The sequence below is a fragment of the Chiloscyllium plagiosum genome, unplaced genomic scaffold (assembly GCF_037043375.1).
Source record: "Chiloscyllium plagiosum isolate Xiang-an unplaced genomic scaffold, Cpla_swu_hap1 HiC_scaffold_45, whole genome shotgun sequence".
NCBI classification, from domain to species: domain Eukaryota; kingdom Metazoa; phylum Chordata; class Chondrichthyes; order Orectolobiformes; family Hemiscylliidae; genus Chiloscyllium; species Chiloscyllium plagiosum.
Genome location: NW_028270183.1, coordinates 1,767,277 through 1,781,707, shown reverse-complemented (window position 1 = coordinate 1,781,707; position 14,431 = coordinate 1,767,277). Strand labels below are relative to the sequence as shown.

The 14,431-nt window shown below is 57.0% G+C and overlaps 1 protein-coding gene across 5 annotated transcripts in view; it reads right to left on the bottom strand.

Moving 5' to 3' along the window:
- The window catches only part of pde4a (phosphodiesterase 4A, cAMP-specific), a 734,216-nt gene that overhangs the window by 39,646 nt on the left and 680,139 nt on the right, over positions 1-14,431 (bottom strand). For all 5 annotated transcript variants that reach the window (XM_087983115.1, XM_087983116.1, XM_087983114.1 and 2 more), the window contains 3 exons: positions 2,061-2,159; positions 1,566-1,730; positions 1,185-1,284 (listed from right to left, as the gene is read on the bottom strand). In XM_087983115.1, coding sequence (XP_087839241.1) covers positions 1,185-1,284; positions 1,566-1,730; positions 2,061-2,159 — 364 coding nt within the window. The remainder of the gene's footprint in view (positions 1-1,184; positions 1,285-1,565; positions 1,731-2,060; positions 2,160-14,431) is intronic.

The following is a 14,431-nucleotide window of genomic DNA, read 5'->3' as shown; positions in this document are numbered from 1 at the left end:
TTCATTGCAGTATTAGAAAATGCCATTTTGGTGTAAATGGACTGGAGCTCTTGTGAGCAATGTCAAACTGCACGGTATTTTCCGCAAGATCTGCATGGACCCTTTTACTTGAAGGCAATGAATGAATAAAATACTGTTTTGCAAAATAAACCCTTGCCCCGTCGCTGAAGTAAAGAACTGAAAGGATTTGTAAAGAAGGTAATTAGAGATCAGAAGGTCTTATAAGCAAAATAGACACCTAATGCTGTATTCAACTGTATTGTAATATTTCATTAATACTTCTTCCCCATCCATAACATCTCTGTTTTTGTTTGTATTTGTCTGCTGCCTGTGTAGGGATTTAAGAAGGACTAAAGTTTGAGTTATAAGTTGGAATTTATGTTTTGTTTGCCCATGGTTAGAACTGATTTATTTGTAATGAACAGTAGTTTCTTTTTAAGTTATAAAAACCTGACTGGTGTATTCTACTAACCTGAGTTTGTAAGGCAGGAGGCAGGAAATTTGGGGATTTTGAGTAATTTGATTAAATCTTCAACTTTTGAGAGGACCACGAGAACAATGGGGCTTGAGTATTGGGTACTTTCCTAAATGGTTAAGACACAGCCAGCAACTGAATAACGAGCTTTCACTCTCCTCTCTGACACCTGAGATGGTCGCTACAGTGATACAATAAAAGCTGGCTCCTATTAGTCCCTATCATACTGTTTCAAACCAAGGTATGCATAGAGCCAGCACTCAGCCTCCTGGGGATCCACCTCCACTCCAAAAGCAAGTCAAGGCTCTCATGTTACTGCATTAGCAATCCAGAGCCCTGGGTCGTCAGTCCACACATTCTGAATTTAATCTCACAGTTTAATTCAGTTAACAAGATATGGAAGTAAAAAGCTGGTATGAGTAACTGTGACCCACATGAAGCTGTTAGACTGTAACAAAAATACAACTTGGTTCATTAATGACCTTGAGAGAAGGAAGCTCACTATTCTAAACACAACTTGTTTCAGCCTCACACCATGCCCTCGAAAATAGCCCAGTCAGCATTCATTTACATTAAATCATGACTGGATTGAGGAGATGGCCATTATTGGGTGTGTCAGGACGGACTGTAACTTGCAACTTGGTCAGTGATGGCCACATTTCAAGAATGAAGAAGAATGTAATGATCCAAACTGAGTCCTGATACTCACTGGTGTTGATGAGGAACTGATTGGAAACGCCTGGGTGATCCACATCGTGAATTGCAGCAGCAAACAATGCAGCGAGTGTCTCTAGATCGGTAAAGACGGCCTGAAATAAAAGGTGCAGTCAAGGGAAAGTGATGACCACACTCCTATCTATCATCCAGCCTCAATCAAACCAGAGAGAAACTCTCTCCTCAGTCAACAGGACTCAGCTCAGCAAAGTCAACAAACAGTCTCAATGATGGTCTGTTCTGGAGCCCAGGCCTACAGGCTGCAGGTGGCTTGTAGCAAGAATTATACCTTCCCTGGAATTAGTACGGAATGCGTTGTTTCCCAACTACCCTCAAAGAGATACACTGAGCAAAACTGAGGGTGAAATACACTCACATCGAGGGCTGGGGTAGACAGCAGTACATGTGTGGACTGAGTAACATCAGCTGCATGCAAACTGTTGTGGTACGCGACATCAGCATGGTAATGATCCTCCAGTGTCATTATGTATGTGAGGAAAGTATCAACTGGAATCCTGAAGGTCTTCATCAAGTCTCTCTCCTGAAATAAACACAGTGAGTGACCATTACCCTGAGTAAACTGGCCTTGCATATTGCAAAAGAGACCTGGTTTTTGTCTCTTATTCATCAGTACAGTTTTGCAAGAATACCAAACCTCAAAGGGAGTAATAATTTATACAGCACAGGAGGACAGTACAGATTAGTTGGTAAGTCAGGACTCTGACTGGTGGAGAGCAGCACTGAGGAATACTGGGTGCGCGTGAAGCTGCAGGGCCCCGTTCTTTGCAAACAGAACAAATATAAGAACCAATGGACGGCCTGTACAGATAGAATGATCCGACAACGTCTGTTAGGCAAGTTCACCTCCTACCTGGAAAATAGCGTACATGATGCAGCTGAGCGGCCGGTTGTTCGAGAACTCGGAAATTCGGAAAATGTTAAGGCCCCATATGTTCAAATCATCCAATTCCTAGAAGAACAGGATATCTCTGTAAACATAGCACAAAACGACCGGAATATTGGAATATTACTGTTTGATTCTTCAAAACATTTCACAGGATATTCTTAACCATTATTCCATTCATTCCACCTCAAGTTGCTGACTCTCTCTGGGGTTCAGTTCCCCCTCTCCTGAAGTTGCTGACTCTCCCCAGGGTACAGTTCCCCCTCTCCTGAAGGTGCTGACTCTCCCCAGGGTACAGTTCCCCCTCTCCTGAAGGTGCTGACTCTCCCCAGGGTACAGTTCCCCCTCTCCTGGAGGTGCTGATTCTCCCCAGGGTACAGTTCCCCCTCTCCAGAAGGTGCTCACTCTCCCCAGGATACAGTTTCCCCTCCCCTGAAGGTGCTGAGTCTCCCCAGGGTACAATGCCCCCTCTCCTGAAGGTGCGGACTCTGACTGGGGTACAGTTTCCCCTCTCCTGAAGGTGCTGAGTCTCCCCAGGGTACAGTTCCCCCTCTCCTGAAGGTGCTAACTCTCCCCCGGGTATTGTTCTCCCTCTCCTGAAGGTGCTGACGCTACTCGGGGTACAGCTTCCCCTCTCCTGAAGGGGCTGACTCTCCCCAGGGTACAGTACCCCCTCTCCTGAAGGTGCTGACTCTCCCAGGGTACAGTTCCCCCTCTCCTGGAGGTGCTGACTCTCCCCAGGGTACAGTTCCCCCTCTCCTGAAGGTGCTGAGTCTGATTGGGGTACAGCTCCCCCTCTCCTGAAGGTGCTGACTCTCCCTGAGGTGCAGTTCCCCCCCTCCTGAAGGTGCTGTCTCTCCCCAGGGTACAGTTCCCCCTCTCCTGAAGGTGCTGACTCTCCCCAGGGTACAGTTCCCCTCTCCTGAAGGTGCTGACTCTCCCAGGGGTACAGTTCCCCCTCTCCTGAAGGTGCTGACTCTCCCCAGGGTACAGTTCCCCCTCTCCTGGAGGTGCTGATTCTCCCCAGGGTACAGTTCCCCCTCTCCAGAAGGTGCTCACTCTCCCCAGGGTACAGTTTCCCCTCCCCTGAAGGTGCTGAGTCTCCCCAGGGTACAATGCCCCCTCTCCTGAAGGTGCGGACTCTCCCTGGGGTACAGTTTCCCCTCTCCTGAAGGTGCTGAGTCTCCCCAGGGTACAGTTCCCCCTCTCCTGAAGGTGCTAACTCTCCCCCGGGTATTGTTCTCCCTCTCCTGAAGGTGCTGACGCTACTCGGGGTACAGCTTCCCCTCTCCTGAAGGGGCTGACTCTCCCCAGGGTACAGTACCCCCTCTCCTGAAGGTGCTGACTCTCCCAGGGTACAGTTCCCCCTCTCCTGGAGGTGCTGACTCTCCCCAGGGTACAGTTCCCCTCTCCTGAAGGTGCTGACTCTCCCAGGGGTACAGTTCCCCCTCTCCTGAAGGTGCTGACTCTCCCCAGGGTACAGTTCCCCCTCTCCTGGAGGTGCTGATTCTCCCCAGGGTACAGTTCCCCCTCTCCAGAAGGTGCTCACTCTCCCCAGGGTACAGTTTCCCCTCCCCTGAAGGTGCTGAGTCTCCCCAGGGTACAATGCCCCCTCTCCTGAAGGTGCGGACTCTCCCTGGGGTACAGTTTCCCCTCTCCTGAAGGTGCTGAGTCTCCCCAGGGTACAGTTCCCCCTCTCCTGAAGGTGCTGAGTCTGATTGGGGTACAGCTCCCCCTCTCCTGAAGGTGCTGACTCTCCCTGAGGTGCAGTTCCCCCCCTCCTGAAGGTGCTGTCTCTCCCCAGGGTACAGTTCCCCCTCTCCTGAAGGTGCAGACTCTGACTGGGGAACAGTTTCCCCTCTCCTGAAGGTGCTGACTCTCCCAGGGGTACAGTTCCCCTCTCCTGAAGGTGCGGACTATCCCTGGGGTACAGTTCCCCTCTCCTGAAGGTGCTGACTATCCCTGGGGTACAGTTCCCCTCTCCTGAAGGTGCTGACTATCCCAGGGGTACAGTTCCCCTCTCCTGAAGGTGCGGACTCTCCCAGGGGTACAGTTTCCCCTCTCCTGAAGGTGCTGATTCTCCCCAGGGTACAGTCCCCCCTCTCCTGAAGGTGCTAACTCTCCCTGGGGTACAGTCCCCCCTCTCCTGAAGGTGCTAACTCTCCCCCGGGTATTGTTCTCCCTCTCCTGAAGGTGCTGACGCTACTCGGGGTACAGCTTCCCCTCTCCTGAAGGTGCTGACTCTCCCCAGGGTACAGTACCCCCTCTCCTGAAGGTGCTGACTCTCCCAGGGGTACAGTTCCCCCTCTCCTGAAGGTGCTGACTCCGGCCGGTGGTACAGTACCCCCTCTGCTGAATGTGCTGACTCTCCCCAAGGTACACTTCCCCCTCTCCTGAAGGTGCTAACTCTCCCCCGGGTATTGTTCTCCCTCTCCTGAAGGTGCTGACGCTACTCGGGGTACAGCTTCCCCTCTCCTGAAGGTGCTGACTCTCCCCAGGGTACAGTTCCCCCTCTCCTGAAGGTGCAGACTCTGACTGGGTACAGTTCCCACTGTCATAAAGGTACTCACTCTCCCTGGGGTACAGTTCCCCCTCTCCTGAGGGTGCAGACTCTCCCCAGGATACAGTACCCCCCTCTCCTGAAGGTGCAGACTCTGACTGGGGAACAGTTTCCCCTCTCCTGAAGGTGCTGACTCTCCCCCGGGTACAGTTCCCCCTCTCCAGAAGGTGCTGACTCTCCCCAGGGTACAGTTCCCCTCTCCTGAAGGTGCTGAGTCTGATTGGGGTACAGCTCCCCCTCTCCTGGAGGTGCTGACTCTCCCCAGGGTACAGTTCCCCCTCTCCTGAAGGTACTGAATCTCCCTGGGGTACAGTTCCCCCTCTCCTGAAGGTGCTGACTCTCCCCTGGGTACAGTTCCCCCTCTCCTGAAGGTACTGAATCTCCCTGGGGTACAGTTCCCCCTCTCCTGAAGGTGCTGACTCTCCCCAGGGTACAGATTCTCTCCTCCTGAAGGTGCTGACTATCCCCATGTTACAGTTCCCCCTCTCCTGAAGATGCTAAATCTCCCCAGGGTGCAGTTCCCCCTTTCCTGAAGGTGATGACTCTCCCCAGGTTACAGTCCCCTCTCTCCTGAAGGCACTGACTCTCCCTGGGGTACAGTTTCCCATCTCCTGAAGGTGCTGAGTCTCCCCAGGGTACAGTTACCCCTGTCCAGAAGGTGCTGACTATCCCCAGGGTACAATCCCCCCTCTCCTGAAGGTGCTGACTCTCCCCAGGGTACAGTTCCCCCTCTCCTGAAGGTGCTGACTCTCCCCCGGGTATTGTTCTCCCTCTCCTGAAGGTGCTGACGCTACTCGGGGTACAGCTTCCCCTCTCCTGAAGGGGCTGACTCTCCCCAGGGTACAGTACCCCCTCTCCTGAAGGTGCTGACTCTCCCAGGGTACAGTTCCCCCTGTCCAGAAGGTGCTGACTATCCCCAGGGTACAATCCCCCCTCTCCTGAAGGTGCTGACTCTCCCCAGGGTACAGTTCCCCCTCTCCTGAAGGTGCTGACTCTCCCCCGGGTATTGTTCTCCCTCTCCTGAAGGTGCTGACGCTACTCGGGGTACAGCTTCCCCTCTCCTGAAGGGGCTGACTCTCCCCAGGGTACAGTACCCCCTCTCCTGAAGGTGCTGACTCTCCCAGGGTACAGTTCCCCCTCTCCTGGAGGTGCTGACTCTCCCCAGGGTACAGTTCCCCCTCTCCTGAAGGTGCTGAGACTGATTGGGGTACAGCTCCCCCTCTCCTGAAGGTGTTGACTCTCCCTGAGGTGCAGTTCCCCCCCTCCTGAAGGTGCTGTCTCTCCCCAGGGTACAGTTCCCCCTCTCCTGAAGGTGCTGACTCTCCCCAGGGTACAGTTCCCCTCTCCTGAAGGTGCTGACTCTCCCAGGGGTACAGTTCCCCCTCTCCTGAAGGTGCTGACTCTCCCCAGGGTACAGTTCCCCCTCTCCTGGAGGTGCTGATTCTCCCCAGGGTACAGTTCCCCCTCTCCAGAAGGTGCTCACTCTCCCCAGGGTACAGTTTCCCCTCCCCTGAAGGTGCTGAGTCTCCCCAGGGTACAATGCCCCCTCTCCTGAAGGTGCGGACTCTCCCTGGGGTACAGTTTCCCCTCTCCTGAAGGTGCTGAGTCTCCCCAGGGTACAGTTCCCCCTCTCCTGAAGGTGCTAACTCTCCCCCGGGTATTGTTCTCCCTCTCCTGAAGGTGCTGACGCTACTCGGGGTACAGCTTCCCCTCTCCTGAAGGGGCTGACTCACCCCAGGGTACAGTACCCCCTCTCCTGAAGGTGCTGACTCTCCCAGGGTACAGTTCCCCGTCTCCTGGAGGTGCTGACTCTCCCCAGGGTACAGTTCCCCCTCTCCTGAAGGTGCTGAGTCTGATTGGGGTACAGCTCCCCCTCTCCTGAAGGTGCTGACTCTCCCTGAGGTGCAGTTCCCCCCCTCCTGAAGGTGCTGTCTCTCCCCAGGGTACAGTTCCCCCTCTCCTGAAGGTGCTGACTCTCCCCAGGGTACAGTTCCCCTCTCCTGAAGGTGCTGACTCTCCCAGGGGTACAGTTCCCCCTCTCCTGAAGGTGCTGACTCTCCCCAGGGTACAGTTCCCCCTCTCCTGGAGGTGCTGATTCTCCCCAGGGTACAGTTCCCCCTCTCCAGAAGGTGCTCACTCTCCCCAGGGTACAGTTTCCCCTCCCCTGAAGGTGCTGAGTCTCCCCAGGGTACAATGCCCCCTCTCCTGAAGGTGCGGACTCTCCCTGGGGTACAGTTTCCCCTCTCCTGAAGGTGCTGAGTCTCCCCAGGGTACAGTTCCCCCTCTCCTGAAGGTGCTAACTCTCTCCCGGGTATTGTTCTCCCTCTCCTGAAGGTGCTGACGCTACTCGGGGTACAGCTTCCCCTCTCCTGAAGGGGCTGACTCTCCCCAGGGTACAGTACCCCCTCTCCTGAAGGTGCTGACTCTCCCAGGGTACAGTTCCCCCTCTCCTGGAGGTGCTGACTCTCCCCAGGGTACAGTTCCCCCTCTCCTGAAGGTGCTGAGTCTCATTGGGGTACAGCTCCCCCTCTCCTGAAGGTGCTGACTCTCCCTGAGGTGCAGTTCCCCCCCTCCTGAAGGTGCTGTCTCTCCCCAGGGTACAGTTCCCCCTCTCCTGAAGGTGCAGACTCTGACTGGGGAACAGTTTCCCCTCTCCTGAAGGTACTGACTATCCCTGGGGTACAGTTTCCCCTCTCCTGAATGTGCTGACTCTCCCAGGGGTACAGTTCCCCCTCTCCTGAAGGTGCTGACTCTCCCAGGGGTACAGTTCCCCCTCTCCTGAAGGTGCTGACTCCGGCCGGTGGTACAGTTCCCCCTCTCCTGAAGGTGCTGACTCTCCCAGGGGTACAGTTCCCCCTCTCCTGAAGGTGCTGACTCTGACTGGGGTACAGTTCCCCCTCTGCTGAATGTGCTGAATCTCCCCAAGGTACACTTCCCCCTCTCCTGAAGGTGCTAACTCTCCCCCGGGTATTGTTCTCCCTCTCCTGAAGGTGCTGACGCTACTCGGGGTACAGCTTCCCCTCTCCTGAAGGTGCTGACTCTCCCCAGGGTACAGTTCCCCCTCTCCTGAAGGTGCTGACTATCCCCGGGGTACAGTTCCCCTCTCCTGAAGGTGCTGAGTCTGATTGGGGTACAGCTCCCCCTCTCCTGGAGGTGCTGACTCTCCCCAGGGTACAGTTCCCCCTCTCCTGAAGGTGCTGACTCTCCCCAGGGTACAGTTCCCCTCTCCTGAAGGTGCTGAGTCTGATTGGGGTACAGCTCCCCCTCTCCTGGAGGTGCTGACTCTCCCCAGGGTACAGTTCCCCCTCTCCTGAAGGTACTGAATCTCCCTGGGGTACAGTTCCCCCTCTCCTGAAGGTGCTGACTCTCCCCTGGGTACAGTTCCCCCTCTCCTGAAGGTACTGAATCTCCCTGGGGTACAGTTCCCCCTCTCCTGAAGGTGCTGACTCTCCCCAGGGTACAGATTCTCTCCTCCTGAAGGTGCTGACTATCCCCATGTTACAGTTCCCCCTCTCCTGAAGATGCTAAATCTCCCCAGGGTGCAGTTCCCCCTTTCCTGAAGGTGATGACTCTCCCCAGGTTACAGTCCCCTCTCTCCTGAAGGCACTGACTCTCTCTGGGGTACAGTTTCCCATCTCCTGAAGGTGCTGAGTCTCCCCAGGGTACAGTTACCCCTGTCCAGAAGGTGCTGACTATCCCCAGGGTACAATCCCCCCTCTCCTGAAAGTGCTGACTCTCCCCAGGGTACAGTTCCCCCTCTCCTGAAGGTGCTGACTCTCCCCAGGATACAATCCCCTCTCTCCTGAAGGTGCTGACTCTCCCCAGGATACAATCCCCTCTCTCCTGAAGGTGCTGACTCTGACTGGGGTACAGTGCCCCCTCTCCTGAAGGTGCTGACTATCCCCGGGGTACAGCTCCCCCTCTCCTGAAGGTGCGGACTCTCCCCGGGGTACAGTTCCCCCTGTCCTGAAGGTGCTGACTCTCCCCAGGGTGCAGTTCCCCCTCTCCTGAAGGTGCTGACTATCCCCGGGGTACAGTTCCCCCTCTCCAGAAGGTGCTCACTCTCCCCAGGGTACAGTTCCCCCTCTCCTGAAGGTGCTGACTCTCCCCAGGATACAATCCCCTCTCTCCTGAAGGTGCTGACTCTCCCCAGGATACAATCCCCTCTCTCCTGAAGGTGCTGACTCTGACTGGGGTACAGTGCCCCCTCTCCTGAAGGTGCTGACTATCCCCGGGGTACAGCTCCCCCTCTCCTGAAGGTGCGGACTCTCCCCGGGGTACAGTTCCCCCTGTCCTGAAGGTGCTGACTCTCCCCAGGGTACAATGCCCCCTCTCCTGAAGGGGCTGACTCTCCCCAGGGTACAGTACCCCCTCTCCTGAAGGTGCTGACTCTCCCAGGGTACAGTTCCCCCTCTCCTGGAGGTGCTGATTCTCCCCAGGGTACAGTACCCCCTCTCCTGAAGGTGCTGAGTCTGATTGGGGTACAGCTCCCCCTCTCCTGAAGGTGCTGACTCTCCCTGGGGTACAGTTCCCCCCCTCCTGAAGGTGCTGACTCTCCCCAGGGTACAGTTCCCCCTCTCCTGAAGGTGCTGACTCTCCCCAGGGTACAGTTCCCCCTCTCCTGAAGGTGCTGACTCTCCCAGGGGTACAGTTCCCCCCCTCCTGAAGGTGCTGACTCCGGCCGGTGGTACAGTTCCCCCTCTCCTGAAGGGGCTGACTCTCCCCAGGGTACAGTACCCCCTCTCCTGAAGGTGCTAACTCTCCCCCGGGTATTGTTCTCCCTCTCCTGAAGGTGCTGACGCTACTCGGGGTACAGCTTCCCCTCTCCTGAAGGTGCTGACTCTCCCCAGGGTACAGTTCCCCCTCTCCTGAAGGTGCTGACTATCCCCGGGGTAGAGTTCCCCCTCTCCAGAAGGTGCTCACTCTCCCCAGGGTACAGTTCCCTCTCTCCTGAAGGTGCTGACTCTCCCAGGGGTACAGTTCCCCCTCTCCTGAAGGTGCTGACTCTGACTGGGGTACAGTTCCCCCTCTGCTGAATGTGCTGACTCTCCCCAAGGTACACTTCCCCCTCTCCTGAAGGTGCTAACTCTCCCCCGGGTATTGTTCTCCCTCTCCTGAAGGTGCTGACGCTACTCGGGGTACAGCTTCCCCTCTCCTGAAGGTGCTGACTCTCCCCAGGGTACAGTTCCCCCTCTCCTGAAGGTGCAGACTCTGACTGGGTACAGTTCCCACTGTCATAAAGGTACTCACTCTCCCTGGGGTACAGTTCCCCCTCTCCTGAGGGTGCAGACTCTCCCCAGGATACAGTACCCCCCTCTCCTGAAGGTGCAGACTCTGACTGGGGAACAGTTTCCCCTCTCCTGAAGGTGCTGACTCTCCCCCGGGTACAGTTCCCCCTCTCCAGAAGGTGCTGACTCTCCCCAGGGTACAGTTCCCCTCTCCTGAAGGTGCTGAGTCTGATTGGGGTACAGCTCCCCCTCTCCTGGAGGTGCTGACTCTCCCCAGGGTACAGTTCCCCCTCTCCTGAAGGTACTGAATCTCCCTGGGGTACAGTTCCCCCTCTCCTGAAGGTGCTGACTCTCCCCTGGGTACAGTTCCCCCTCTCCTGAAGGTACTGAATCTCCCTGGGGTACAGTTCCCCCTCTCCTGAAGGTGCTGACTCTCCCCAGGGTACAGATTCTCTCCTCCTGAAGGTGCTGACTATCCCCATGTTACAGTTCCCCCTCTCCTGAAGATGCTAAATCTCCCCAGGGTGCAGTTCCCCCTTTCCTGAAGGTGATGACTCTCCCCAGGTTACAGTCCCCTCTCTCCTGAAGGCACTGACTCTCCCTGGGGTACAGTTTCCCATCTCCTGAAGGTGCTGAGTCTCCCCAGGGTACAGTTACCCCTGTCCAGAAGGTGCTGACTATCCCCAGGGTACAATCCCCCCTCTCCTGAAAGTGCTGACTCTCCCCAGGGTACAGTTCCCCCTCTCCTGAAGGTGCTGACTCTCCCCAGGATACAATCCCCTCTCTCCTGAAGGTGCTGACTCTGACTGGGGTAGAGTGCCCCCTCTCCTGAAGGTGCTGACTATCCCCGGGGTACAGCTCCCCCTCTCCTGAAGGTGCGGACTCTCCCCGGGGTACAGTTCCCCCTGTCCTGAAGGTGCTGACTCTCCCCAGGGTGCAGTTCCCCCTCTCCTGAAGGTGCTGACTATCCCCGGGGTACAGTTCCCCCTCTCCAGAAGGTGCTCACTCTCCCCAGGGTACAGTTTCCCCTCCCCTGAAGGTGCTTAGTCTCCCCAGGGTACAATGCCCCCTCTCCTGAAGGTGCGGACTCTCCCTGGGGTACAGCTTCCCCTCTCCTGAAGGTGCTGACTCTCCCCCGGGTACAGTCCCCCCTCTCCTGAAGGTGCTGAGTCTCCCAGGGTACAGTCCCCCCTCTCCTGAAGGTGCTAACTCTCCCCCGGGTATTGTTCTCCCTCTCCTGAAGGTGCTGACGCTACTCGGGGTACAGCTTCCCCTCTCCTGAAGGTGCTGACTCTCCCCAGGGTACAGTACCCCCTCTCCTGAAGGTGCTGACTCTCCCAGGGGTACAGTTCCCCCTCTCCTGAAGGTGCTGACTCCGGCCGGTGGTACAGTACCCCCTCTGCTGAATGTGCTGACTCTCCCCAAGGTACACTTCCCCCTCTCCTGAAGGTGCTAACTCTCCCCCGGGTATTGTTCTCCCTCTCCTGAAGGTGCTGACGCTACTCGGGGTACAGTTCCCCCTCTCCAGAAGGTGCTGACTCTCCCCAGGGTACAGTTCCCCCTCTCCTGAAGGTGCAGACTCTGACTGGGTACAGTTCCCACTGTCATAAAGGTACTCACTCTCCCTGGGGTACAGTTCCCCCTCTCCTGAGGGTGCAGACTCTCCCCAGGATACAGTACCCCCCTCTCCTGAAGGTGCAGACTCTGACTGGGGAACAGTTTCCCCTCTCCTGAAGGTGCTGACTCTCCCCCGGGTACAGTTCCCCCTCTCCAGAAGGTGCTGACTCTCCCCAGGGTACAGTTCCCCTCTCCTGAAGGTGCTGAGTCTGATTGGGGTACAGCTCCCCCTCTCCTGGAGGTGCTGACTCTCCCCAGGGTACAGTTCCCCCTCTCCTGAAGGTACTGAATCTCCCTGGGGTACAGTTCCCCCTCTCCTGAAGGTGCTGACTCTCCCCTGGGTACAGTTCCCCCTCTCCTGAAGGTACTGAATCTCCCTGGGGTACAGTTCCCCCTCTCCTGAAGGTGCTGACTCTCCCCAGGGTACAGATTCTCTCCTCCTGAAGGTGCTGACTATCCCCATGTTACAGTTCCCCCTCTCCTGAAGATGCTAAATCTCCCCAGGGTGCAGTTCCCCCTTTCCTGAAGGTGATGACTCTCCCCAGGTTACAGTCCCCTCTCTCCTGAAGGCACTGACTCTCCCTGGGGTACAGTTTCCCATCTCCTGAAGGTGCTGAGTCTCCCCAGGGTACAGTTACCCCTGTCCAGAAGGTGCTGACTATCCCCAGGGTACAATCCCCCCTCTCCTGAAGGTGCTGACTCTCCCCAGGGTACAGTTCCCCCTCTCCTGAAGGTGCTGACTCTCCCCCGGGTATTGTTCTCCCTCTCCTGAAGGTGCTGACGCTACTCGGGGTACAGCTTCCCCTCTCCTGAAGGGGCTGACTCTCCCCAGGGTACAGTACCCCCTCTCCTGAAGGTGCTGACTCTCCCAGGGTACAGTTCCCCCTCTCCTGGAGGTGCTGACTCTCCCCAGGGTACAGTTCCCCTCTCCTGAAGGTGCTGACTCTCCCAGGGGTACAGTTCCCCCTCTCCTGAAGGTGCTGACTCTCCCCAGGGTACAGTTCCCCCTCTCCTGGAGGTGCTGATTCTCCCCAGGGTACAGTTCCCCCTCTCCAGAAGGTGCTCACTCTCCCCAGGGTACAGTTTCCCCTCCCCTGAAGGTGCTGAGTCTCCCCAGGGTACAATGCCCCCTCTCCTGAAGGTGCGGACTCTCCCTGGGGTACAGTTTCCCCTCTCCTGAAGGTGCTGACTCTCCCTGAGGTGCAGTTCCCCCCCTCCTGAAGGTGCTGTCTCTCCCCAGGGTACAGTTCCCCCTCTCCTGAAGGTGCTGACTCTCCCCAGGGTACAGTTCCCCTCTCCTGAAGGTGCTGACTCTCCCAGGGGTACAGTTCCCCCTCTCCTGAAGGTGCTGACTCTCCCCAGGGTACAGTTCCCCCTCTCCTGGAGGTGCTGATTCTCCCCAGGGTACAGTTCCCCCTCTCCAGAAGGTGCTCACTCTCCCCAGGGTACAGTTTCCCCTCCCCTGAAGGTGCTGAGTCTCCCCAGGGTACAATGCCCCCTCTCCTGAAGGTGCGGACTCTCCCTGGGGTACAGTTTCCCCTCTCCTGAAGGTGCTGAGTCTCCCCAGGGTACAGTTCCCCCTCTCCTGAAGGTGCTAACTCTTCCCCGGGTATTGTTCTCCCTCTCCTGAAGGTGCTGACGCTACTCGGGGTACAGCTTCCCCTCTCCTGAAGGGGCTGACTCTCCCCAGGGTACAGTACCCCCTCTCCTGAAGGTGCTGACTCTCCCAGGGTACAGTTCCCCCTCTCCTGGAGGTGCTGACTCTCCCCAGGGTACAGTACCCCCTCTCCTGAAGGTGCTGAGTCTGATTGGGGTACAGCTCCCCCTCTCCTGAAGGTGCTGACTCTCCCTGAGGTGCAGTTCCCCCCCTCCTGAAGGTGCTGTCTCTCCCCAGGGTACAGTTCCCCCTCTCCTGAAGGTGCTGACTCTCCCCAGGGTACAGTTCCCCTCTCCTGAAGGTGCTGACTCTCCCAGGGGTACAGTTCCCCCTCTCCTGAAGGTGCTGACTCTCCCCAGGGTACAGTTCCCCCTCTCCTGGAGGTGCTGATTCTCCCCAGGGTACAGTTCCCCCTCTCCAGAAGGTGCTCACTCTCCCCAGGGTACAGTTTCCCCTCCCCTGAAGGTGCTGAGTCTCCCCAGGGTACAATGCCCCCTCTCCTGAAGGTGCGGACTCTCCCTGGGGTACAGTTTCCCCTCTCCTGAAGGTGCTGAGTCTCCCCAGGGTACAGTTCCCCCTCTCCTGAAGGTGCTAACTCTCCCCCGGGTACAGTACCCCCTCTCCTGAAGGTGCTGACTCTCCCAGGGTACAGTTCCCCCTCTCCTGGAGGTGCTGACTCTCCCCAGGGTACAGTTCCCCCTCTCCTGAAGGTGCTGAGTCTCATTGGGGTACAGCTCCCCCTCTCCTGAAGGTGCTGACTCTCCCTGAGGTGCAGTTCCCCCCCTCCTGAAGGTGCTGTCTCTCCCCAGGGTACAGTTCCCCCTCTCCTGAAGGTGCAGACTCTGACTGGGGAACAGTTTCCCCTCTCCTGAAGGTACTGACTATCCCTGGGGTACAGTTCCCCCTCTCCTGAAGGTGCGGACTCTCCCAGGGGTACAGTTTCCCCTCTCCTGAAGGTGCTGACGCTACTCGGGGTACAGCTTCCCCTCTCCTGAAGGTGCTGACTCTCCCCAGGGTACAGTACCCCCTCTCCTGAAGGTGCTGACTCTCCCAGGGGTACAGTTCCCCCTCTCCTGAAGGTGCTGACTCTCCCAGGGGTACAGTTCCCCCTCTCCTGAAGGTGCTGACTCTGACTGGGGTACAGTTCCCCCTCTGCTGAATGTGCTGACTCTCCCCAAGGTACACTTCCCCCTCTCCTGAAGGTGCTAACTCTCCCCCGGGTATTGTTCTCCCTCTCCTGAAGGTGCTGACGCTACTCGGGGTACAGCTTCCCCTC